General features: G+C 41.6%; 1 protein-coding gene across 4 annotated transcripts in view; it reads left to right on the forward strand.

Annotated features, from left to right (window-relative positions):
• The window catches only part of CTNNA3 (catenin alpha 3), a 411,267-nt gene that overhangs the window by 279,278 nt on the left and 106,172 nt on the right, over window positions 1-25,817 (forward strand). For all 4 annotated transcript variants that reach the window (XM_054288363.1, XM_054288359.1, XM_054288361.1 and 1 more), the window contains one exon: window positions 12,532-12,688. In XM_054288363.1, the coding sequence (XP_054144338.1) occupies window positions 12,532-12,688 (157 nt within the window). The remainder of the gene's footprint in view (window positions 1-12,531; window positions 12,689-25,817) is intronic.

A 25,817-nucleotide genomic window follows, 5' to 3' on the forward strand; every position in this document is an offset into this window, starting at 1 on the left:
TTGCTGGCTGTGGTTAAACCACCAGCACTCAATGTTCTTACTTAATGCAAGCAGGCCCTTCCCATTGCTGGTCCTGCTCTAAGGGAAGACAAACACATCACCTGAGTGTTGTTCTGGCACTAATCCTGCTGGAGGAAGAATGTGCTCTGCATAGGCTGTTGGCTTATTTGTCTGTTCACAGCTGTGTTGTGTTGAACTGGGAGAGAGTGTAGGTGTAGAAGAAGGGATTACAAGTGACCTCACCTCTGATAAGTCACAGCTGTACTAATTACCAAAGAAGAAGAACAGCCTTGCCCTTGTTGGGTTGCAGCTGTGACTAAAAAAAGATACATGTGATAAAAGGGGTGTTTTGGCTGGTCAGGGAGGGCCTGGAGGAATTACACCTTGAGGAGGTAGAGGAGCCCTGAGGAAGAAGGAATGATCCAGAGCAACACAAAGAAGAAGGAAACAAGGAAGAGAGCTGCTGCAAAAGATCTGCTGGGAGGTCAGTCTGGATCTGATTGACTCAGAGCCTGCTGTGGAGCCTGCAGTCATAGTGGAGCTAGGGAAAAGCCTGTGGTCAGAGACAGCAAGGAAATGCTTGCAGTCACATTCCAACAGGAAATAGCCAGCAGTCTGAGTCTGCCAGAAAAGCCAACAGCAGGAGTTTGCTGTAGTCAGAGTCAGGATGGCTAGGCTGTAGAGAAGAATAAACCAGGATCCTTTTCACATTGTTAAATGAGAATCTGTGTCTTGGCTCATTTCTACCCCTAATGAGAGGTCTGCCACAGCAGGAGAGCAGCAGCCCAGGAAGATTGGGGTGTTTGTGGCCTGCAGCAAGGAAAGCCCAGCAAGGTCCTTGAAGCCACAGTGGGAGCCAGGAGCACGGAGTGAGGCCTTGGGAGGACAGGAAAAACCTCCAGGACCACAAAGGGCATGACAGTGTTTGCTGCTGCTTCGATTTTGACTGTAGCAGAAACAGGTGAAGAACTGGAGTTTGTGTGACTGTGTGAGTGACATGGGGTACACTTGAGGATGCCTGTGCACCCCACTTTGTCACCAGCCTGTTTCTACCTGTTCTTTCCAGAGGCACATCATAGATTTCCAACTTCCATATTCCTGTCTCTGTGTAACTCTCCCAAAGCTTTCTGCTCTCTGTCTGTTCAGTTACTTGTTTTTGTGTGAGGTTGAAGGCTTGCTGTTGGCTTCAGCTCAGACCATACCATAGCTTATAGATGTTATAGGAAATGAAGGGCATTGGCATTTAAATAATTACTAAAGAAGAGTTTTGTTTGTAATGGTGATGGTTTTGTTAGAAATCCCAAGAGGGAAGGAGGAACTAATTAATACTAATGTAGTAGGTTGTTTGTATTTTCCTGTTGCTGTTTTGGTTGGGATTTTGTATAATGTACTTTAAAATGTACATGAAGCAATAGTTGTGTCATACATGTTGAGCTGTACTGCTGTCCTTCCCCCATGCCAGTTTATGAATGTAATCCATGTGTGTGTTCATCTTACCAAATATTCAAGGACTGTAGCTGTAGTGTAGTTACAGTGCAATTGTTCCAGTTTCATTACAGTTTTATTTCATCTCTCTCAAGTTTGGTACATGAATGAATAGTCCATGAGGACCTTTCTGTTTTATATGCATTACATTATAAATTGGACTCAAGATTTACTTGGGTATAAAATCCAATAAACAGAAGGTTAATGATAAAAGCTTCAGTTTTATACTGTAATTTTAGCGTGCAGCTAATTTGATTGATAATTATGGGGATTGTATTTAGACACAGGGGCATTTTATGCTGAACACCTTTTGAGATCAAGTCCTTAGACTGTGATTCCCAGAGAGTTTTCTGCCTGCCTGTGCTCGGCAGCTGTGCCACAGCTGTGGGAGTGTGATGTGTGCATGGCTTGTCCCAGCTTGATCAGCAAACCCAGCTGTGCCCAGAGGAAAGGAGTTTTATCCCAATGTCCCAGCTTGATCAGCAAATCCAGATGTGCCCAGAGGAAAGGAGTTTTATCCCAATGTAGCTGGTGCTGCTGGTGTGCTCTGATAGAGCATTTACACAGCCTAAGAAAACACAGAAGAGGTTTACATCTCTGAAGAGCTTTGCTGCATGAAGAGGCTTGGAACACAAAGGTAAATACACTTACAGTGAACTGTGGGTAGCTGAGCTCTAGATTTCAGTGCAGCACTGTTGAAGATAAGACTTCCACTATGTTTTGTTTTGTTATTTTATACTCAAAACCATTATAAGCAGAACTCAGATTTTTTAAAATTTCTTCTTACGTGTATCAGTAAGTCCTGAGGATTATTTTAAGCTTCCATTTTAAGAATGTGCTTATCTTGAAATCAGGATTTTGAGACTGCATTGTTTAAGGCTTGATAAACTTGAGTGAAGCGTTCTGTGGCTTTCTGAGCAGAATCTAATTGTCCCCATGTATACAAGCTGTGGCTAAAAGAAAGTAATTTTTAGTTAGAACATTCAAACTGTACCTAAAATCAAAGTAATTGCCCAGTGTTATGATTTGCTGGATCCTAGGTGAGATCCTGGATAATGGCTGTATAGCTAATACAAAAAATATTGTATTTGGAGGTCGGAGGAACAGTGATTTTATAATAAGTCAAAAAATGCACTTTTGGTTCTTGAAATAAACCAGGGAATTTGTGCAATCCACCCACATACCTTCAAATATCCTATCCAAAACATACCCTGGGTCTCTTACAGACACTGTATTCAGAAAGGCAGGAATAGGAATGTTCATTCTCCTTACTTGAGTTTCAATACTGCAAAACAAAGCAACAGTAACTGAAATTATGGTTCCATGCAAATCAGACACCTGAAATCTGACCTGCAAAAACAGCCCAATGTGTTTGGGGATCTGCTGTCTGCTGCACTTGTCAGGTCAGGTGAAGTAAGTACTGGAAGGGAAGTGCTGTTGGATGCACTTAAGAATCAGTCTGTCAGTGTTCAGCCTATTCTGATGTCCGTCTCCAAAAAACAGAGTGACTATCCACCCAAGTGTAAATGCTGAATAATTAACTGCATTGTCAGTTCTTTTGTGCTTTTGTGACATTTTAAACTAAAATAATGGAAAGTTTGTTTTGTTAAAGATAACTTTGTGTGCCTTTTCTGTAGAAGGGTTTCAGATTTATTCAGAAATGTGCATGTAGTCCCTAAGTAAAGCCAAAACACAGATGTGTACAGGGGTAGAAACAGCTTTAGAGGGCTGCTTGGTGTGTGTGAGTTTGGTTTTGTTCCTGAGGAGTGCATCATGCCTCTCAGCAGGGCCAGACTATGTTAGAAGGTTTGCTTTTGAATGAAATTACACCATTTGTTTTCATAAAATACAAAAAACTTATCCCAGTGTAATAATATATTTCTCTGTATTACTGGCTGCCACTGCCCAGGCACCAGGAGACAAAACCATGCTGAATTTTGTCTTAATTTCTTGCCTGGTGTTTCAGACCAATAATGTTTGTGGAATTGCTGGGTTACCCCCTTGCCCACAGTTCTGTTTGTTCTTGAGGGATTGCTTAGTCTGTGTGCTCTTAATTTAGTCACAAGTTCCTTGGCCAGTAGCTTTTAATAACCATATAAAAGTTTAATCTTCCTTTAATTGTTGCTATCAAGAAGGCTTTTGCTAGATTTTAAGGCGAGGTAATGCAACTCTTTGTTCACTGAGGTTTTTTGCAGAGCTTCAAGTTGGCTCATATTCTCAGAACAACTCATATATAACTCATATATACCTTATCAAGCTTACTACCAAACATAGTCAGGTATGTTCAGTGTTAAACCACATGCCCTGAGTGATATCCCTCCTTCCTGCTTTTTAAATTGTGGGAAAGGAGAAAGAATCTGGTAAGTTCTTTAAATACTAGTTCTGCTAAAGGAGAGGTTGCAAATAGGACTTTGAAATTTTGTCTTGGCTCATAATTTGTCTTACTTATTTCACCACTGCATTTAGTATTTTCAGGGTTGCTGAGTTCTTATTGCATCATTGTTTCTTGTTGGATTTTTTAGTCTCTTTCTGAAGCACTAGGTGTCCTAATCTTGAACATAATGTAAAACTTTATGGTCATGTACCACCTGTACACTTAGCTCCTCATAACTATCAGGACTGGATGATGCTGCTGAAGTGGCATTTTCTGGGGTGTTGTGAGGGGAGGAGAGGGCTATGGGTGAAGTTCTCTGATGTTCAGAAATGGATGAAAGCCTCTTGTGGAAGTACAATCTTGCTTTGTCTTCATATGTCACTTTTGATATAATGATTAAATAATCTCCCTTTACTCTGCATCTCCTTTCAGCTGTTTCCAGTGGGGTTTTTGAATTTACCAAGCAATTCAAGTCAGTTTTATTAACACATACAGCCAGTAATTTATTTACTCTTGGAATGCACTTAGCCCTTGGGTAGACTGTGTCTCTATTGTCTAGGGCTGTTATCAACACAACCTCAATTTTATTTATTTACATTGACTGAAAGGCACTTTATGATTAAATATGTTGTATACAAGATATTCAGCTTTCAAAGCTTTAAATTGTTATGGGTTTTTCATATCTGTGTTACTGCAATTGCTTTATAGGCCAGATGCCAAAGCAACAGTGTCACATATCCTTGCACCTTTTTACCATTATAATGGGGGTTTTTGCTTCCAAGTTTGTTTGTTTGACTTAGCAGTAAATAGATTCTCTTTTTTGCAGAGCTTGGGTGTATCTGGGTATTTAAGCTCCCCTGCTGTGTTAAGAGAAGTGCCAGGCACAGCTTGGCAGAAGTTCCCCACAATTTTGTGTTAAAAGAGCAACAACAGCAGAGAGCCAGCATGTTTCTGTGGTTTCTTTAGTAGAACCACTATTAGTGTCCTATTAGTGACCTAGGAAATCCTGTCATGATTGCATTGCTTGCATTTCTGTTACCTTTCCTAGATTACCCTGGGGAAGTGTGTCACTCTGCCCCAGAAGGAATTGATGTCAGGACTTATCACGGAGTTACAGAGTAACTGCATTGCAGAACCACAGTAGTTCAGGTTGGAAGGGACCTTGGGATGTCTACAGCTCACAGCTGTTGGTTTCAATGCTCAATTCCAAACTGAACTCTGACCTTTCTCTAAACTTTGACCGGTCAAGTGTTGAAAGGCCAAGGGCAGAGACTGCACAAACTGTTTGGGCAACTCGTTCCACAGCCTGACCCTGGTGTGAAATGTCTCCTGTGTGCATCTGTGCCATCTCTGATCAGCTCCTCCCTCTGCCTGCTGTCAGAATACCCTTCCACCGTGCGTGGCTGTGGAGAGCCTGCCTGTGCTGGTTTTGTCAGCTCCTGTGTGTTGCAGGGCTGCTCTTGGGGCCCTCTGAAGGTGCCTTTTCCTCAGGCTGAAAAGCTCAGATCTCTCTCCCTCCTTGCAGGGTAAGAGCTCCAGCCCATAACCCTCTAGGTGGCCTTCTGCTGAACGTGCTTACTTATTGTTGTCTGTGTTGTGTCAGAGAGCCCCAAACTGGACACAGGTGTGATCCAGAGGTGTCACCTCCTCTCTGCACCGAGCCCTTGGAGCTGCCTGTGCTGTCAGCTGTCCCTGGGCAGTGCTGCTGACACGGGCAGGGTGTCAGCTCCTTTTCCAGCAGCGCTGCTTCCCAGGCTGTGCCATGATGAGTATGTCCCTCCACCCCAGCTGCAGGGCTGCATTTTACATGTTCAGTGATCATTTTTGAAAAAAAGAGGAAAACCCTCAGGTTCTCTTCCATCAAAACCAGCTGGACATGAGTTTTCTTCCTTACAGTCCCAAGTAGTGCAATTTCTTTTGTGATGTAGCATCAGTACTTACTAACAGCTTGGAAAAAATGCACCTTCTAAAAGCTCAGAAACCAGTTTTCTGTGTTTTGTTGTGTTATCCATGTATATACCTCGATTAACCTTGTTCAGAAACTGGTCACATTACATGAATTAATTGGGGTCAGTGTAAGATGCACAGGATAGTTTTGATTTTAAACAAAGGCATGGATTCTGATCTCTAGAAATGTCAGACTCAAATGACAAATTGATGTACTGCTCACCTTGAATATGAGCATCCTGACTGAATATGACCATACCACTGACCCTTCTGTTCTTGGAGGTAAATTTCTCGAGCACATTGGAAAAATATTTGATTGAACTTGGCACTGCTGTTACTGTGTCAAGTTGATGTATTTGCCCACCTAATTTTGTTGGAAATTATTCTGCTGGATGTGCAATCTGCTGGATGAGCTGGGTGGCCAGCTCCTGTTCAGCTGGAAAGAGAGATAATTACCAAACAAAACCCAAACTATTAATTCAGGTATTTTTCTTGTTTTGGTTAGAGGGGCTAACAGTTTTTGATATTCAGAATATCCTTATATTTAATTTCTAAGAAATGTCTAGTTTCCTTCTGCTGTAGTCACTGTCATAACAGACATTTGCTGTTGCTTTTTACCTTGTTTTTGTATTGAAAGACTGTAAAAGCATTCTCTGGTAATGTTAATCCAACCCTGCCTATGTACTTTTTACTCTTGTTTGCTCACAAGTCCAAGGATTTATTTGAAAACTGGTAATTTAGCTCCTATGAAATGCCCCAGCAGTGAGCAGGAGTAGTAGCAGCTTTCTGGTAACCTGAACTGTGATATTTGTGTGCAGGAATACAAATGGGGAAAAAGTAATAATGGAATTTGAACAGCCTAATATGCAGTAATAAGGTAGAATAAAGCTATTTTTAATTAGCCAGTAACAAATGTTAACCTTATTTTAGATCAGGAAGCAGTGGTGAAACAGGGACTTCTGATGAGTTTTTCTCTCATTGTTTCTTAAGGCCAATTAAAAAAATAGTTGGAGTGAAGTAGAAAAGCTAGTAAACCTCATGAAGCCTAAGAAAGTGACATTTTCAGCTTGGTCTCTTGTTGGTGAGTCTGAGTATGTCCCAGTGTGAAGTTTTCTTTTCCTTTTTTGGTTTTTTTCTTCTTTTTACAGGAGAAGAGGGTTTAAAGTCTCCATTTTACTAGTGTGATAATGTCTTCAAGTTTGCTGGGCTAGACTGGGAGTACACAGCCTGAACAGTGCATGTGGATCGTGCTTTGGGACAGTTCCAGACAGAACAAAGCTCACTGTGGATCTGTGCTTGGCCAAAAGTCTCCTACCTTGATGTGGTTCCCTGGCAGGACAAGGACATGGGGTCTGTAGTGTGCTCTGCAATTTAGCTATGACAGCATTTTGGTTTCATTACTAGCAGGCTGAATTGTTCTATGGGATGTTTTTCTGAGTTGTTTCCACACTTCTGGAAGCCATGTTTATCCAAAGTGAAATTCAGTCTTTTCTGAGGAGGACATTAAGGGTTAGAGCAGTTTACCAGGGGAACCATAAGGAACAACGTCACCTTTAATGTTTAATTCTTTAATTCAGGATTAGCTGCCTTTGTGTGGGATGGACCTGATTTCAGTTGTAGCTGTAAATTTCCTGAGGGAAGCCTTAGGTAAATGCTCTGCTTGATGTTGTTGAGGTGGTCAGAGGTGATAATTTGCAGCCCTTGTGCAGCCTCAGCCCATGTGCTGTTAGAGCAGGGTGCCCACCTGCCTGGCCTCTAGTTACTGCAGGCTTCAGGACTTCTTTTCCAGAGATATCTGAAGTCATAAGCATTTCCAAATGCACCCATCTGATAAAGTTGGCTACATTCTGTAACAGTTTTCATGATCTTCCCAAGCAGTTCACCTCTTTATTGCATGTGGTGAGACAAAAGTTGGTTCTTGCTATCTTTGGTGAGATAAAAGATGCTGGCTCTGATAGTGAAACAGCTTTTTGCACCGTCCCATTGTTACTTTTGGCAGAGCCAACCTGGTAAATCTGCCAAACAAAGAAGAAAATGCAGTAAGAAAAAGACTATTGTGTTTCAGCAGAAATAGAGTTTGACTTTCAGTTGATGTCTAATTAGGGTCTTAAACAGAAAAGTTAGAAACTACCTGTTCAGTATTTCAGTCTTGATGGACACATTTTAAAACCTAAGCTAGTTAGTGTGGTGAGTACAAACAGGACCAATGTGACCTAAGAATTATTGAGGGGAAATTTTGAGCCCCTGGCTTAGAAAATTGATCCTGTGAAAATGGATCAAGCGTGATAGGAATGAAAATAGTTAAAGCCTCAACTCCTACAAATTTCTTAATTTTAGAAGTGTTGGAGAAGCTGCTGTAGAGCTAAACAGAAATGGGCTTTTATATATTGCACTGCCTGTGGAATGTTATGTATCGTGGGTATTGCTATTGAAATAGAGAAACTGGAGGTGATTGCTTGTATGCAGCTGTACAGGGATAGGCACTGAATTTCTGGGTGTGCTGTGCATCCTAACAAAAAGTATAATTTGGACAAAAATACATGTGCTGACTGCTTGAAACCTGCTTTCCACCGTTTTCAGATGTTTAGAGTTAGAATTAGAGAAATTATTGTAGTTGTTTTGGTTTGCCAATTCGAGATTTCCCAGCCAATGCAGCAAATCATGTGGTGGGCTGGGTGCTGGCTAAATGCACTCACTAGAATGTACTCACTCATTTCCTGCTGTGAGGCAGGATCAGGAGGAAGGCAAAGCAGGCTCAGAACTTTAAAAAGGTATGAAGAAAACTTTATTAGCAGTAACTAAAATGAAGAATAATAAGAATCAAAATAAAACTTTCAGAACATTTCTCCTCCCCCCTGCAACCTTTTCTTTCCCACTAACAATGTACAGAGCAATTCAGCCAGTTTATCACCTCTAGGACAACCTTTCTTCAGTTCTCTTAGGGAGAGGAGTGTCCCTTGCCATGCCATGGAGACTTCTCCACAAGAAGCAGTTCTGTCGTAGTGTTTAATTTTCACAAATGGCAGCTGTCTGGAAAATCTGCAGTTGTGAAGTCCCTCCCATCTTTCTGCAGCCTTCTCACACTTGTGTTTATAGGCCACATCAGCTTATGGGGTACTGTTGTAAGGATGAGCTGTTTAAGAGTAAAGGTTCTCTTTATCTACTTTTGAAATCATCTCTGAGAACAGAGGTGGTCTTCTTCTCTGCCTGGGGGCACAGAGTCTTCATCACTCCTCTCTCTCTCTGTCCAAACTTCTCTACTTCAACATCTGCTTACTTTTAGCATAGATGCCTTTGCTCTATTTTCAATTTGAATGCTTCATCCCGCATACTTTTCAATGAGTTATGGAGAAAAAGAGTCTGATGTGTCAATTATATTCTTCTCCATAGCTTTACAAGAGGATTTCAGCTTAAACTTAAGGCATCTCCCCATTCTCCTGCCATATGGGACTCGATTCTTTCTTTACTGACCTTGGTGTCTGCATGTTGTTCCTCTACGTGTCCTCACTCTGTCCTTTTCTCTCACTCGAGGGAGGACTGAAGGTCTACAAGCCTTGTTTGGGCCCTGAAAGAGTTAAGATCTCACCTGGGAGTTGCAGATGGTGATTCCTCAGGGACGTGAGCCCTGCTGGGCGCTGGCTTGAGCACTTGTGGTGATAGTGATGGCTCTTCAGGCCAGAGCACTCATGGTGATGGTGATGGTTCTTCAGGCCAGAGCACTCCTGGTGATGGTGATGGTTCTTCAGGCCAGAGCACTCCTGGTGATGGTGATGGCTCTTCAGGCCAGAGCACTCCTGGTGATGGTGATGGTTCTTCAGGCCAGAGCACTCATGGTGATGGTGATGGCTCTTCAGGCAGCACTGGGGCTGTGTCAGAATCTCAGCTCCAGCCAGGGGCTGCTTTCTGCCCAGGCTGCAGAGCTGCCTTGGTTTCTTTGGTGGCCACACCGTGTGGAGAGCCGGGATCTCAGCAGCCAGGTGTTGAGTTCGTGAGGGTCCCCAGGATGAGGTGAGATATGAGGAATCTGACTCCATGTTCTCAGAACACTGATTTATTATTTTAGGGTATTATATTAAAGAATGCTATAGTAAAACTGTACTAAAGAAAAAGAAGGATACAGAGAGAAGGCTAGAAAAGAATGAACAATAAAAACTCGTGACTGACTCAGAGTCCAACACAGCTGATGGTGATTGGTCATTAAGTAAAAATAATTAATGTGGTGGATAAAGCAATCTCCAGACCTCATTCCAAAGCAGCGAAACATGGAGAAGCTGAGGCTTCTCAGCTTCCCAGGAGAAAATACTGGGCAAGGGGATTTTTCTAGAATATATAACAGTGACAGCCAGGCTTGGACTCAGCAGCCAATGAGACCTGGACTCTCCCTTGACCCTGCCTGCAGCTGCTGGTGCCCGGCCCGGCCCTACCTTGGCTGGGGCTTCAGGGCTCCCCTGCCCGGCCCTGCCTTGGCTGGGGCTTCAGGGCTCCCCTGCCCGGCCCTGCCTTGGCTGGGGCCCCGTGGCCTCCCCTGCCCGGCCCTACCTTGGCTGGGGCTCTGTGGCCTCCCCTGCCCGGCCCTGCCTTGGCTGGGGCCCCGTGGCCTCCCCTGCCCGGCCCTACCTTGGCTGGGGCTCTGTGGCCTCCCCTGCCCGGCCCCTGGCCCAGGAGGAGAAGGGAATTGTTGCAGTTCAGGGAGTCCCTTTGGGCGACCTGCACTTTCAGGGCCTGGAGCACGCTGGCTAGAAATGAGCTAGCAAACAGGGCAAGGATGGGTCTTTGTCGGGAGATCCAAAGGGTGCTTATTCTAAGAGGGTACAGGGACAAAGACAAAAACGGGCGCAGGGTAAAATAAAGGGAAGAAGGGGTGGATCTGAGGGACAAGGGCCAGTGGAAACAGGGAAATTGGTGCAGGGAGGAGCAGTAAACCAGGGAAACCAGTAAGGCAACAGGGGTGGAGCAATGTGGCAAATGAGAGCCAAAGGGGATCAGAAAAGGAGAGAACATTCTAGGGGGAATGCTAATATGGAAAAGGGGGTTGAACAGCCGTGACATCAACTAGGGGAGCCAATGAACCTTAAACCATTAATGTGTGGTTGCAGAGGCTCAGGGGAGGGAGGCTTTTCTCACCCTGACCCCAGAGGGGGGTTTCTCATAGCCTGGTTCTGTCCTTCCAAGCTTGAAGTGCTGTAGTCTCTGCTGCAGGCCTCCCAGCCTCAGCAGGGAAGAACTGTTCTTTACAGGCACCAGAGGACAGACAGCTTTTCCTGAAGTTCATTTCTAACATGTGTGTTCACAGGGGTGTGTTCAGCTTTCTAGTGGTTTAACAATGCGTCTGTCTTCAAAACCAGTCACTGATTGGTGGTTTTAGGCATGGAGGAAGCTCTCAGCAGCTCCTCTCAGAAAAATTGTTTCCGTGGGTGGCATCTTCCTGCCTCACCAAATGTCAATTAATGCAAAACCAGCAGAATTATTAATTACAACTTGCATCCCCACTTTTGTAAATGTGTCTCCCAGCACATAGGTGCTGCCTGTTTGATTCCAGCCTTGATGCCTTTTGCTCCTGGCAGTATCAGAGCTTCTGCTCTTTTCCTGTTTGTAACAAATGTTTGTTACCAAGTCAGGAACCCAGCTGAACAAAATGGGGCAGGCAGAATTCTCATTGTTACTGCACCAGCATATTCTAGTCTATTACAGTATCTTGAAAAGTCTTTTTATGAAGTTTTCAAGGGCAGTGCAACTGTGCAACTTGAACAGTTTCCTCCTTTTCCAGGAAGGGAAAGATAACTTGTAATATATTTCATTTGGGATGTTGGAGTTTTTTTCTTCTTTTCGTGTTGCTCTTCCCGTGCTTTTTAATTCTCTGCCATGCTCAGCAACAAGGGTGTGTTGTTTTTATTCTCCCCATGTTCTGCGTGACGTTTGGTTGTCTTAAAATCATTCCCCCCTTTATAAATAAGCAGTATTCAGAAGGAAAAAAGGGAAATGCAAGGTGAATGTTGAGCTTCTACCCAGCATATGTGTTAGTTTAATTTAAAAATGTTGATGTGTATTACATCAGTAAATGTCCATATTAGGAAAAAGCCTCTCTAGCTAATTGACTGCAGAAGTATCTGTAGAAAAAATCACTTTGGGATCCAGTGTTTGCATCTTCAGTTAGTTTTTTCTGAAAGAGATGAAATCTCTCCTCATGTGGATATAATTTCTGGTTTTAGTCTGAACTGACTAAGCACAACCAGACTGTTGCTTTTATCTAGCTGTAGTATGTGTTGTGTCCTGTACCTCTGATCCTGAAAGACACAGCTGTTGTTCTGGAAAACCCTCCCACTTTTATAAGGCAGAGGCTGGTATTCTCTCTCTCAGTGGAGACGCTCCATAGCAAGCTCTTGATGTTAAACTCAGAACTGAAATGATGTTGCTGTTCTGATAAGTGTGTGAGTGAAAACCTCCTTGTATTTGATATACAGCAAAGTGAAAGAGTGTGATTTTCCAACTAAAAGCAAAATGTTGGGATTTTTCTGTCCTCTTCGATCAGCTTCCTAATTTATGAAGCTGAAATGGAAGTTGGTCTAAGCAGCATCTGACTGATACTTCTGCTTGAGAAGAGATCCAAAAGCTGAGCAAACTTCTGTTTGGAGAAAAGGAATGCTGCTTTGCTATGTTAAATAAAACATAAGATTTAATTTCTGAAGAAATAATTATTTCATTGGTTTTGTCTGTTTTTGGTACAGGTCATTAATGCTGCTTTAGCTCTTGCTGCCAGACCAAAAAGTCAAGTTGTGAAAAACAACATGGAGATGTACAGGAGTACGTGGGAGAGTCACATCCGTGTTCTTACTGAGGCTGTGGATGATATAACAAGTATTGATGATTTCCTTGCTGTGTCAGGTATGATCATTTTCAGAATCCAATTGTTCTTCTATATGCTTTGAACATTTTTCATCACTTTTCAATAGGAAACCAGCAAAAGATGAGATTTTATAGTGATTTTTGAAACCATTGCTGTTGTTTCAAATGTCCCCTCCCAGTGGGTGTGCATTTCTCCATCCCCACAGCTCCATTTACCTCTGCAGTTCCAGGTCCTCTCTGCAGCTGTGAGAAGTCTCAAGAAAAGGAATTCCACATTTCTGTGCATGTACCTTAAAGAGGTTCTTGAGAGACCCTGTGTTCCAGTTCCTGTGCAATGCACAGTAGAATTTCTGGAATTTTCAGAGTCACAGATATCTGTCACACAAAATAGACTTTTACAGATCTCTTCAATGAACAGGCCTTGGGTAGTAAACTGTATTTACTGAAGCAGTGAGTGTCTTCATCATTTAAAAAGAAGAGTGAAAGCAGTTGTTTCACTTTTTGTGTTTAAAGATCCCAGCTCTGAAGTAAGGTTCTGCCCTCACTGGCTCACTTTCCTCAGTGAGGAAAACAAAAGCATTTCCTTTGCTCAGTGCCTGTTTTTGGTGCTGATCCTGCTAAAATACACCTTCATATGCATAGTTTAGAAATCCTTGTGTACCTGACATGGACTTGGGTCTGAGTGTAGAAGATTTTACTGCAAATAGTGTGGCTTAGTTATTCATGGTTACTCTCCTGTGTGTATCTCAGCATCTTCATACAGAGTAGCAGAAGCTGAGAATTATTTTCTGCCTGTGTAATTTAGCCTTTGATGGAAGTGCTTTATGAACCTGCCTCTTGCTTATAGTGCAAACCTTGCCTGTTCTTCAGATTTCATGAAATTTATGCAGGTATTGCTAAAGCTGTTAATAAAGAGATGAAACAAGTCAATTTCTAATGAATTAAATACATGAATCTCTTTAAAACTCGGGAGATTTCATAGTAGGTTAAAGTCTTCTGTCAGATTTATTGAGCTAAATGATTATTTTTATCTATACAGTTATGATTCATTAAAATAGCACATTTCAGTTTGGTTTTTTTTTCTAAAATTTCTTGGACTTGAAGAATAAAATTAAGCATCCCAATAATAGTTGTGTAGAAGAAAAATCTGTCATTGGGCAGCTGCTCATTTCAGAGAAGACTCCTGGCTTTTTGGTGTATTTACATTCTTTGGTTGCACACATTTAAGTGATTGACTATTTCACAGTAAGTAAAAGCAGAAACTAATTCAGGTAGCACTGATGTGTAGGCCTACATGCCATGAAGTCCAAGAAAGGTAAACATTGCTGTATTTCCATTAAATTGTGTGCAGAACATCTTCTGTAAGCTTTGGTAGAGCCCTTTGGCCCATGTTAATTTAATTTGTTTAAACTTCAAGTGTCATGCTTGTTCTTAAGGGCTCTGTTGAGAAGATGTTTCTCAATGGCAATGTCACCTGTTTGCTTTGGGAAGGTTTTTTTTACTAGTTCATGTACAGAGCAGTAATTATTAGGAGTAACTGTAAGGAGCAGTGCAAGCCACACTTGGTTTACTCCTCAGGGTATCAGCACCATTGCTGTGTTCTGGGGGATTAAAACATTCACACACTGCTCTGTCTAAACAGAAAGGTCAGAAGTGGAAGGAGATGGTATCTGCCCTTTCTTGGAAATGACTCAGTAATTGGGGAAGGCAATGTGCTTTGAGGATTGTGCATTGTGTTAGAGACAAGGGAATTCCAGACCTGGTATTTAACAGCCCTGGTTTTTCTACAGGAGTTAGCATTGTACATCTCATGCCAACTTGGGCTTTCTGGGCAAGAAATGCCTCTTTAAATAGCAGATTGCTTTCAGAACAGGTTCTGTGCTGAGCTGGCATGCCAGCTCCTCACTCATGAGAGTTGGAGCTGCTGAGTTTGCAGGTGGGGGGGAAAGAATGAATCCTGGAGTCAGAATTGCATCCAGAGTTACAGACACTTTTTAGGAAATACAGTACACACCTTCCCTGGTGGTGCTGGTGATTCAGAGCTCTGCATCACACAAGAGAATTGCCTACTTTAAAGTTCATCTTAAATTTCTTCTCAGACTGATTGAGAGGTCAGTTATTTCTGGTAATCCTGCCTGTCCCACTGGCACTAAGGGAAGGAGAATTGTGAGCATTTGGAAGGTTGGTTGTTTTTTCTTTGTTGTTGTTTTGTTTGTTTTGTTTTGGTTTTTTGTTTTGTTGTTGTTTTTTTAATGTTCTTAGAAATGACATCTAATAATAAACAAAATGCTGCTCTTCTTTTTCTGTGTATTGGTCTTTTCAGATTCATGCATCTTCTTCAAATTGGATTTTTTTTTCAGTTGTGTTTTGTTGTTGCCAGTTGTATGGTACTATAACCAAAGGAAAACAGCACTACAGAACAAAAAAGATGAAATCAGGTCTTTACAAGTGAAAAAGAGGTCTGATTGCAAAGAGTTGTAGTGGAGGTCTGTTCCTTCTAAAGGAAAGCAAGAGTTAATGACTTGTGCAAAAAAAAAAGTCATTGTAATTATGGAACACTATAAATTATGATACTGTTGTTCATAGATTTGTTACACCTTGTAGGAACAGAGAATCAGTCTCAGCCTATCAGTTTTGGATAGTTAATTTATGCAAGGAAGAATGTGGGTGTTAATCTTTACAACCCACTGACATTAAGTTAAAAAATTACTGTCATCCATTTATCATGATGAGGTGAAGTTACAGATTCATAAATTAAAATGTGCTGTTGCATTTGATGCATGAATTTCCAGGAAACTGGTTTTGTTCTGCTTGTAATTGCATTCATGGTAGTAAATCTGAAGTTTTATCCTCAACCCTCTGCTCTTGTAAGCTGACTCTTAGTGTCTTCTCTCTCATACAATTAGCCTGAAACAGACTTTGAGGCTCATTTCCTAATGTTGGTTCTTCTGTGTTATTTTAATACTCTTTTCTTCAAAACTGCCTTAGTAAACCTAGTGGGTGTAGGTAGAAAATCTGAAATGTCAGTATTTCCTTCCTTTGTGTGTATGTTTTCTGCTCCTGATGATGGTGTGTAATTGCCATGACAGGCTAATTGCAATTATTAAGTATTTCAATTTTGTCATGTGTTAGAAAAATGGTAAGAAAAGGCTTGGATCTTTTAGTCCCAGAATTAACTTTTGCAAGGACCATATAGGTAAGATCTGAAGTGTGTTTATATATAATAAATTCTCAGGACTTGTGATTTTTGTTTTTTCCTTTCTGAAGAATTGGGACCAATTAGTGACTCCTGACAAGAAGGACAAGAGCCATAGTTCACTTTCCTGTGGTATTCTTGTTCTGGGGTGATGGGCAGGCTTTCAGAGCAGATCCTGGGGAATCTTCCACATTTCTCCCACCAAATGGAGTAGAGAAGATTGCACTCCAAATGTGAAGTGTGCAGGGAATTCTTGAAAAGTCTGAAATCATGCAAGCTAGATATTTTTTGCAGTCTTGTAGTCTTTCCCTTGGAACCTAAAAGTTATTTTTTCCAAGCATGGTGGGAAACAGTATGATGCCACCATGTTAGACCAAAAGTTGCCTTTTAATGTAAACCTTTGCCATCAGGAACCTTTAATTCAAGGAAAGCAGCAAAAGACTGGATGTCAGAGTAAAGCTGTTGGAGAAAATCCTTTTTGTGGGTGCAAACAGTCTTATGGCCATCCACATCGCCTAAGAGACCATATTTTTGACTGCTTTTGTTTGATTTCAGTGAAGATTTCTCAGTTAAACACCAGCAAAAATAATCAGGAGAAAGAACCTACCTTATGTATTTTATCCACAGGGCTGGTTTTGAATTTACCATCACAGAGAGGGAGCAAATGCCCAGCTTCACTTCTTTCCCCAACATTTACAGTCCCACATCTGCAGCCCGAGCTGCTGCTGCTGCAGTTTCTACTGCAGTGGTTGATTAGGAAGGAGTGGCTCAGGGGGAATTTGTCACCATGTGGGGTAGCATGTACGAAATAGCAGAATAGAGAAGCAGAGTTAAAGACTAACAAGGATTAGAAGAGAGCGCTGAAGATTGTCTGCTAAAGCATCTTGTGCAGAGCAGGGCAAACTTCCAATTTCCTGCAGAAATTCAGTTCGAGAATTCTTCAGTTATATGTGGTCCAAATCTTGGTTTGAATTTGGTCTTAGCTGTTATTGTACAACAAATCTTAAGCAATGCAACACAACTAGTATTAATCTACTGCAATAAAATGTGAAAAACGTCTGCTTGGCAAATCCCTTCTCCTGCTTGCATCACTGAGAGAAGAATGAAGTTCTTCTGAATCACACCAATTGAGAGTAGATTCATGTAAGTGTATTTCCATAAATTTTTTTTTTCAGGATGGAGAATGGGGCTAGAGAAGGAAGCACTGACCCAGTGCTTCATTATTTCTGTGTAGTACTAAACCAGTTGAGCACTTTTAGAAAAGATCCTGACAGAAACCTCTTGGTTTGTTTGTACTAATTCTTGGCTGGATTGCACAGAAGTCAGTTTCTGTTCAGTAATGTTCTTCTCCAGCCTGTCCAGGCTTTAAGGGTTATTTTTGGTTTTTGTTGCATTCTTTGGAAGAGCTACATGAGATGGACTTTTGTGTCTCAGCTGTATTCCTGTGTATATTGTTGGTGTTCTTTGTAGGCTTTATGTTAATGTCTGTTTGTGATTGATGGCTAAAACACTGAGTGGAGGCTGAACAGTTCTTCACTCGTGTTCTCCTGGGCTCAGGTACCATTGATAGCACTGAGCTCTTGTCAGTCTTACCACACTTTATCCTTAAGAGGCCTTGAATTAGACAGTTGCAGGCTTTTCATATCATCGTCTCTGCATTAGTATCAAGCCGGTGTTTGTTAGGAATCATAACTTTTTAAGAAAAGTAGTTGTTAAGTAGGTGATTTAATTTTTTTTACCAAGTCTGATGAGCATTTCTTGCTCCATCTCCAGCTGAATACATTTCCTAAGCTTAGTCTCCCTTGTTTTTCTTTGGTACTCAGTGGCCAGAGAAGCTCATTTTGGGAGAGTGTGACTGCTTGTTCTGGATTATGCAGTCAGTCTGTCATAAATGCAGAAAACACTTCCTGAGATTAGACTGACAGAAAATGTTATTAATTCTCCCCTTGGTTTTCCAGTCTGATGTATTTCCTGTTGGTAGCTGGGTTTTGTCAAATATGTAGCAGGTCTATAGCATTATCCAATTTTGTGCAATAGAGGCAGACCTTTCCTCTATTTCTTCGAAATTACTTTGCATCAGTCATTTAAAAAAAACTCCTCATGTCTATTTAGTTCCTCTGCCTTTTCACATCCCTAAATGCAATTACATGGAAGTACTCTTGCAGGTTTTATAATGTTCTCTGAATATCACACAGCCTTCCTTATCTCTGCCCTCTGGTAGTTACTCTGCTGTTGAGCTGTTCTTCATTATTCAGTGTCACATTCTGTACAAAGGTATTCTTTAGAAATAACTTTCTTGATGCTGCCTGTCCTGTTAATGGCATCATACTCATTTATCCATGATTCTGTCAAAGTCTACCCAGTGCTGGGGTTTTTTTTTTTCCCCCAGAACCTCAGGTAATCTGAAAGAATAATTTATAGTTGCCATAGGAGGCAGGCAGGCAGGATGGAAGCAGGCCAAGATATGAAGGGGGTGTTAATATCTTTTTGTTCCAGTTGAAGGGAGGAGAAAGCTCTGGGGTTTTAGTATAAAACCCCCCTTTTCTTGTTAGCAACAAAACCAGCAAACTTCAAGCTAAAAATAGCCTAATTTTACTTAGTTTCTCATGGTTTGTGGGAGGAAGGTGCAGAGCAGCAGAGGTGGTTAACATATTCTCCTCTGTTCTTTGTGTCTGCTGCCCAGTGGTTCTGCTGCTTTTAGGATCTGTGATGGTTCCCACTGATGGTCACACATCAGCAAACTGTTTCCAAACTGAAGTGGTAGTTACTCTGGAAAAGCCTGTCCATCCCTACTCATTCTTCTCTTACTCCATTGGAAGTTTAAGATATGCTTAGAAATTTATTTCAAGCCAACTGCTGAAGTTCAGGTTAAAAATTCTGAAAGGTTGTATCCAGTGTTGAAGTTTAGAAACCATTTTACAAGTGATTTTTGGTTTTATTCCTAAATTTGCTCGATTCTTTAGTAGTGTGCATTTCCATTGAAAAGGTCTCATTTCCTTCCTCTCCCACCCCAAAATCTTTTCACTTCTTTCCTCTGAAGTTTATATTCTAAAACTTCTAGCATCCTTCCTTCCTCCTTTTCTCATTAAAAGCAGCTGAAAAAGCCTTCTGCAAGATGCCAGTACGTGTGGGTAAGGCTGTAAAACTTTAATGCTTGGTCTGCTAATTTAGGGTAGCCTCTTGCAAACAGTGTATGACATCTCTGCCTTTTTTTTTTTTTCTTTTGATGCACTTTATTGTGTTGTGGCTTTATTCAGTGATTCAGGAATGCATGTTAGTGCCCATCATGCTGAACAGCTACACCAAGCCTGCATTATGGGAGATGGGGGGCTGAGGTTACTGCAGTTTGCACTTCTGCAGGCACAGCTTTATGTGCTTTACTGGTCACTTGTGTTTGTCAAAATACACAGTTCTGCTCAAGGCAAATACAAAGTGTTGGGTGTAATCAGGGTTTATCAGATTAGACAATGTAATAATGCAGTAATTTTCATCTTTGTGGCTACTGAAATGCTCTTGGTCTGGACTCTGAGATGGAGGCATCTAAGGGGCTCCCTAGTAGGGCTTGTTTGTAGAGCCAAGATCGCCCTTTTAAATTTGTGACATTGCTGCACATTTTATTATGTTAAAAAAAACACCACTTGATGAGTAGCACTTCTGTGTGTGGAAAGGCCAGGTCTCAGCATGGAAGTATGAATAGCTTTAAGTTTTGGATGTTGACCAGCTCTGTTTCACATCACTTTGGGCAGTTGTAGTCACTAAGATGGCAATCTGGACAGCTGAAGTCACTCAAACTGCAAAATACACTGTAAATACTTGGGCAAGGAGGAAGGGAATGATTCAGATTTCTGTCTTGCTTATCTCTCTTGATATAATTTGTTTTCCATCAATGGTTTAAAGTTCTGGTTTAGTTTATTACCACTTTTCCAGTCCATGTAGCATGTTTACAGATGAATTCCTCACAAAAATTGCCAATTACAGATTTGCCCTTAGCATAACTATGGAGATCATGGGGAAAAAACCCAAACCAACAAGATGCTATTCAGAGACTTAGATGAAATTCAGTGTTGTCATCCTGGCCTTCTGGTGCTGCACTAGCAAAACACCATGCTTTGCTTTTTGTAGGAGAATAAACATAAGAATCTGAGTAGAGATGTATGCCCTTAATCACAGTTCCAATAGGAAGGTAAATGAAACTGGGGGGTTCAATAACTTCTATATCAGATTTGTTCAGCCTGACTGTAATGTGCTTCAGGATAAAGATGAATTTGCTAAACTTAAAATGGTCAAGCTCCCTCTTCACTGTTCTCACCTTCTTGTAAGAAAATGGCCTTGGATTTTTCCCTTTTTTATCAATACTAAGAGCTGGATCTGCACGTCACTGAGTATGCCAAGTTTGTTTTTGCTGGTGCAGCTCTTAGCCCTCAATGACCCACCTGGAAATTCTGCCAAAGCCATCATAATGCTTTGCCTTTGCTGGGAATATCCTCTGCTTCTCCCTGCTCTTTCTTTTAAACTCCTTTTCTTCCATAACATTATAATGCTGTCATTTCAACAATGTAGGGATGTATCTTGTGGAGGAGTAGGAGGTTTAGTTGTGCTGCTTACTAAAATGGGTATTTTTAAATGCAAGTAAGGACAAGAACTATTTGCAGCATCTTAGATCCATCTTTACTATCAGGTATTCTTTGGGAAATCACAGCATTATTTGCCTTTAATTACTGTTGAGCTAGCATGCTTCTAGAGTTTTCTTCATTAACCTCAGAAATTTCTAGGCTCAACTGTAGTAACTAATTTATAGGGCAGTATTTTGTATAGGCTTAGGGTTTTTTTTCACTACACATTTGAGTTCATTGACATTGAACTGGTTTGCTTAATTCACTGATCACTTGGTGCTGTGATACCATCTTCAGTTCTTTGTTGTCAGCTTTGACTGCCTGCAATGAGAAAAGACAAGAAAAATTCCCTCCTTCATTACTTCAGGACTCTCCTTTTATATTGCTTTTGAAAGCGCTGAATTACACTATTTCAGAGCCAATCCCTGTGGAAATGCTGCCTTACAGAGTTGGGAAGACTGTCTGCTTGTTTCTGCCCCTTCTTTTGTCTTTTGTGAGAAGTAACACCAGTAAATCTGTCATTTATCCTGTGCCATCTCAAAGGTCTCTGGGAATAGCAGTTGAAAGCCTTTTAGAAATGCAGTGTACAGTGACCAGCTGCAGTGCTTATCTCCCTCTGCACTGGTGCCTCCAGTTTGTGATGCACAGCTTCCTACTCTGGGGGGCTGCTTGGGCTCTTAATTATGCAGTATTCATGTCTCTCTGTTGTCTTTTGTATAAAATGTGGTTAATACCAGTTTGCCAGCATAAATACTGCATGCAGCTTTCTGATTGCCCTGATTCCTCCCAACCACCTCACCACAGTCATCCATTTTCCTTACTCTGTTATTAAGATAAATAGAACTTGAAGTGCTGCATGGCACAATGGATAGTTACAGTAATTTTCAAGTTTTTTTTCCAGAGGAATGTCTTCTTCTTGGAGATTTGTTGATGTCATGGTAGCCATTTTGTTTTAATTGAAAATCTTGCACTGTCTCCAGCCTCCCTTCAAGATCCATATTCCATATCCTTGCCTCAGAAGTAGCTTACAGTCCTGATACATGATTGAAATGCAGATTGCTCTTGCAGCACTCCTGGCCTAGGCTCAAGGGCAAACATGACAGTGTGTTACACTTGTTTGGCAGTGGGTGTGTTCTGAGGGGCTGCTTGGTCAGGTCTGTCATGTCCTGCCACTGCATCTGAACATGGGTCACAGGCTCATTTTGGGAACCATTCTTGTCCCATGAAAACCTGCAATTCGAATTTATTATTTACTAAATCAAGGTTTTCTGCACTTGTTAGTGAGGTTATGGGAACATTTTAGTGGTGAACTTTTGGAGACGGGTAAGAGTGAATGGGATGCATGAATTCACTGAGCAAGTGGGCAGGACTTAGGAGCTGGGTGGTGCAGTTCAACACTGGACTTGGAATTTCGATGACTTGATGTTTTCAATCAGAAGCTAAAATTTCATATTGAATTCCTGCTCTGTTCTTTCAGTAATTTGGAGCTGAGACTTTGTTAGCTGCAAGATTCATTTCTCATCATGAGCTTTGCAGCCTACTGGTATCTTCCTCAAAAGTTTTGAAGGCTGATGCATTTGGAATTCACTTTGTACGGGGTTTGGATGAGTTGGGATTTGGCAGCCTTTGAAGCATGGTCTAAGATGCATGGGTTTGATGCAGATTTGGATTCATTTTTGTGTGTTTATTTCCCAACAGGCTGCTTGCTCATGGCTTTCCAGCTGCAGCTGTGGCAGTAGCTTTTAATGGTTTTGCGCAGCTTTGCAGGAATTGATTTGCTTGCTTTTTGTAATGAGGCCTACTGGAAACATCCACAAGTGTTCCCAAGAACTGGTATGAACAAAAGCACAACCAAATGGTAAGGGAGGATTTTGGTCAATGGTGTTAGGAGTTCCAGGTGACAGTGCTGCTGTGGTGCAGAATGCAGGACTCTGTTTCAAGAATAAGACACAAAATACTTATCTGGGAGAGCGGGTTCCAGCTGTGTTGTAGTTCTGAAACTGGAGTGTGCTTTATTACTGGAAGCAGCATGTCCAGTCTGTCTGTTCTTTCAAATTGAAACATGAGCAAACAGATTTGCACATGTGCACAAGATGGGCAAGAGCTAAGTCCCCTCTTGTGAGCCTGTTATCAAGCAGGAGTATTCAAATGAGGATTTCTTGATAACCCAAAGGCAGCCTACCTTTGGAACTTCCAGCAGCTGGACAGGACATGTGCTTGTTTGCTGCAAAGCTGGGACCTGGGGGAGAAAAAACCAAGTGTGACATCAAAGAGAGTGCTCATTGACTATGTGGGGTGCACCAAGTGTGACTTATGCCCTGACTTCTGTTGCCTTTAAGTTTAGCAGATAGCTCAGGTTTGGTCCCAGAAATTTGGTGGATGGCTGTGTAATAAACTTCCAACACACCTCCCAGACTTAGGTGCTCTGAAACCCAAACAAATTGGAAACAAACCAGCAGCACCTGTCCTCCACCAAGAGCAAAAATGGACCAGCTTAGACTTCAGTGGGAAAGTTGATCTAATGAAGAGGCAGCTTCTCTCTGCAAGTGAGAGGTGACTTCTCACCAGATGTGCAGAGCAGTATCCACCAGGAAAACTGATAAGTTTGTCAAAGCTTAGATGTTACCATTTTTGTAAGGGGGACTTGGGAGTTTCCAATTGTCTCTTGTCAGTGAAATGTTTTCTCTCTGTTAACACTTGTTCCTCTGTGCCCTGGTTGTTGTATCAAAAAATATTTATAGTTGTTGATCAGCTGTTTACTATAGCAGGTACAAAGCTGTAACAAGAAAATATTGTCGTAAAGTCAGAATTTTCACCTGAGCAATTATCTAAGAGTGGCAGATGGCTAGGATCTTTTAACAATATTTTATAGAGCAATGAAATAGCCACCATTTAACAGAATAGTCTGCTTTGTTGCTCACACTGTGAAGCAGGTAACACAAAGCTCTCCGATTTTACACCCTTGATCTTGCAGAAGGAAGTAGATTATATATTATCATGTCTGTTAATTCTCCCCTCTCCCCACCTGAGGAAATGAAATCTTTTGAAGGTAACAAATTGTCCAAACCTTCCAGCTGATGCAAAGACAGACATTGAATATTCTCTGGTAATTGCAAATTTCTTCTTAGGCTGTTTGGTCCAGACTGGGAAGGTTGCCAGCCCTTCATTCTGTAGTATGTGCTGTGAAATGATGAACTAGGTTATCAGCTATGCATTGATTTGTAAAATAGGTGCTATGAACTATTTCCCTGTAATCTGGCTAGTTATTCCCCTGCTCCAAAGACAACTTCTTTCCAATGAGGTAAGTCTCAGTGTAATTCCTTCAGATAGTCCTTTACTCAGAGATCATTGCTTTTGCCATTTTAGACCTAAAGATTTTTGATTTATCAAGGCCTTTCCGAGTTTTTGAGAGATATTTTCATGAAGTTAGGCAATATTTTAGCTAGATTTGGATTCTGAATGCAGAATTTAGAAAGCAAAATAAATTTTCCATTTCCCAGTCACAGAAGGGCAGAAAACAAATTTATTTATGCCCTGTTTAGGGCCAGCTCATATTTCACCTAGGGCAATAAAAGTGCAGATTTCTGTTCTCCTCTTTTGGCAGAGCAAATGATATGGAAAATTGAATGTCAACTTTCGTAGCACTGAGAATACAACTTTCCTTTTCCTTTCCCCTTTCCCCTTTCCCCTTTCCCCTTTCCCCTTTCCCCTTTCCCCTTTCCCCTTTCCCCTTTCCCCTTTCCCCTTCACTTTTCCCTTTCCTTTTCACTTTCCCCTTTCCTTTTCACTTTCCCCTTTCCTTTTCACTTTCCCCTTTCCTTTTCACTTTCCCCTTTCCTTTTCACTTTCCCTTTTCCTTTTCCTTTTCCCTTTTCTTTTTTGTAGTTTCTATCTGCTTTAGTTAATTGGGTTTTTAAATAACTCTGCATTGAAACTGGGCAGGCAGGTGAGGCACAAAAGACAAACCAGGGCTTGTGGAGCATTTTTGTGGGACACAGTCCCCTGCTTATATGCTGAAGGAGAATGCTGTCCAGTAGTTCAGAATTCTCCCACAGACATTTCCAGCAGGCTGCTGCAAAACTAATGGCAGTGAAGAAACAAAGGATCAAATTGCCAGGAAAAGTCTCTCCTGTTCTGTAGTTCATCTCCTGCAAAAAGAAGCCTCCCAGAATTTTTACCTGAGGTTTATAAAAGTGACAGAAAGGGAAACTGTCTGCTGTATTTTTTGAGAGGGAATGTTCTGAGGAGGATAATGAATGCTCTGGCTGTGCTGTGTGGTGGAAATGAAGGGAACAGGCCCAGACTGAGTATAAAGAAAATGGTTCTCCTGTGTATTTTTTGAGCTGGCTGGCATGTAGTAAGGGAAAATGTGACAGAATTTTGTAAGGCAAATAATTCTCCATTATCCAGTAGCTAAAATGAAGAATGAAAAGTAATTATTACGTCTAAGATAACAAGCTCGAAAGCAAAGTCTGAGTAAAGGCTGGCAGTCAGTGGCAAATGTTCTGAACAATTGTGTCTCAGAGTCTGTAAAAGCCTTGCTGATGTGGGAGAGGCGTGTTCAGTCATCTGGGGAGTGTGGTGTGCCCCTGCTCCCTTTGGCTGGCAGTTCTTACTGTGCTTCCCTCTCTATCACAGAATCCTAAAGCCATTGTGGTTGGAAGGGATGTGCAGGTCTAGTCCTTCCTGCTGCTCACAGCTTTGTCTGCATTGTATTCAGACCAAGAACAACCTCTCTGAGTTCTTTTTTCTGGAGAATTCCATTATCCTGGCAGTGATTCCCCATCTCTCCCACCCCAGTCCTCAGCAGCTTCATTTTCACTGTTACTGCTCACTCACCAGCCTCCCAGAAGTGAAAAGCCAGAGACAATTAACCTGTTAATGCAGAATTAAGGTTATGTGGCAATGTTTTTCTAGTATTCTGCATTCACTAAAATTTAAATACCTAAAAAGCATTGTCAGAGGAGAAGGATGTATGCTGATTACCTCAGAGCTTCTTGAATCTGTCTGGAAGCACTTTAAATGAAATATTTACTCCTAATACAGTATTAGCTACTTTTTGGAGCAATTAAGCAAAGCCGGTGTGTGTAAAGCAGCTTAGTTGAAGTAGGCCTTGCTATGGAAGAGGAACTGGGGACTATTTGTCAGTCCCCACATTTGTGAGCAGATTTAGGAGATTGTAGAATTGTTCAGAGGTCTGGGCTGGAAGGGACCTTGAAACCCATCTGGTTCCAGAGCCCTGCCTTGGGCAGGGAAAGCATCAGCTAGACCAGGTGGCACATGTGGCCTGAGAATTGTGATGTAAATATCTGCACGTTGGAGTGTCAGTCTCTGCTGTAGCTGGGACAGAACAAGGTTT

The sequence above is a fragment of the Melozone crissalis genome, unplaced genomic scaffold, assembly GCF_028551555.1.
Source record: "Melozone crissalis strain CALT ecotype California unplaced genomic scaffold, PUWL_Pcris_2 ptg000062l_1, whole genome shotgun sequence".
Lineage (NCBI taxonomy): Eukaryota > Metazoa > Chordata > Aves > Passeriformes > Passerellidae > Melozone > Melozone crissalis.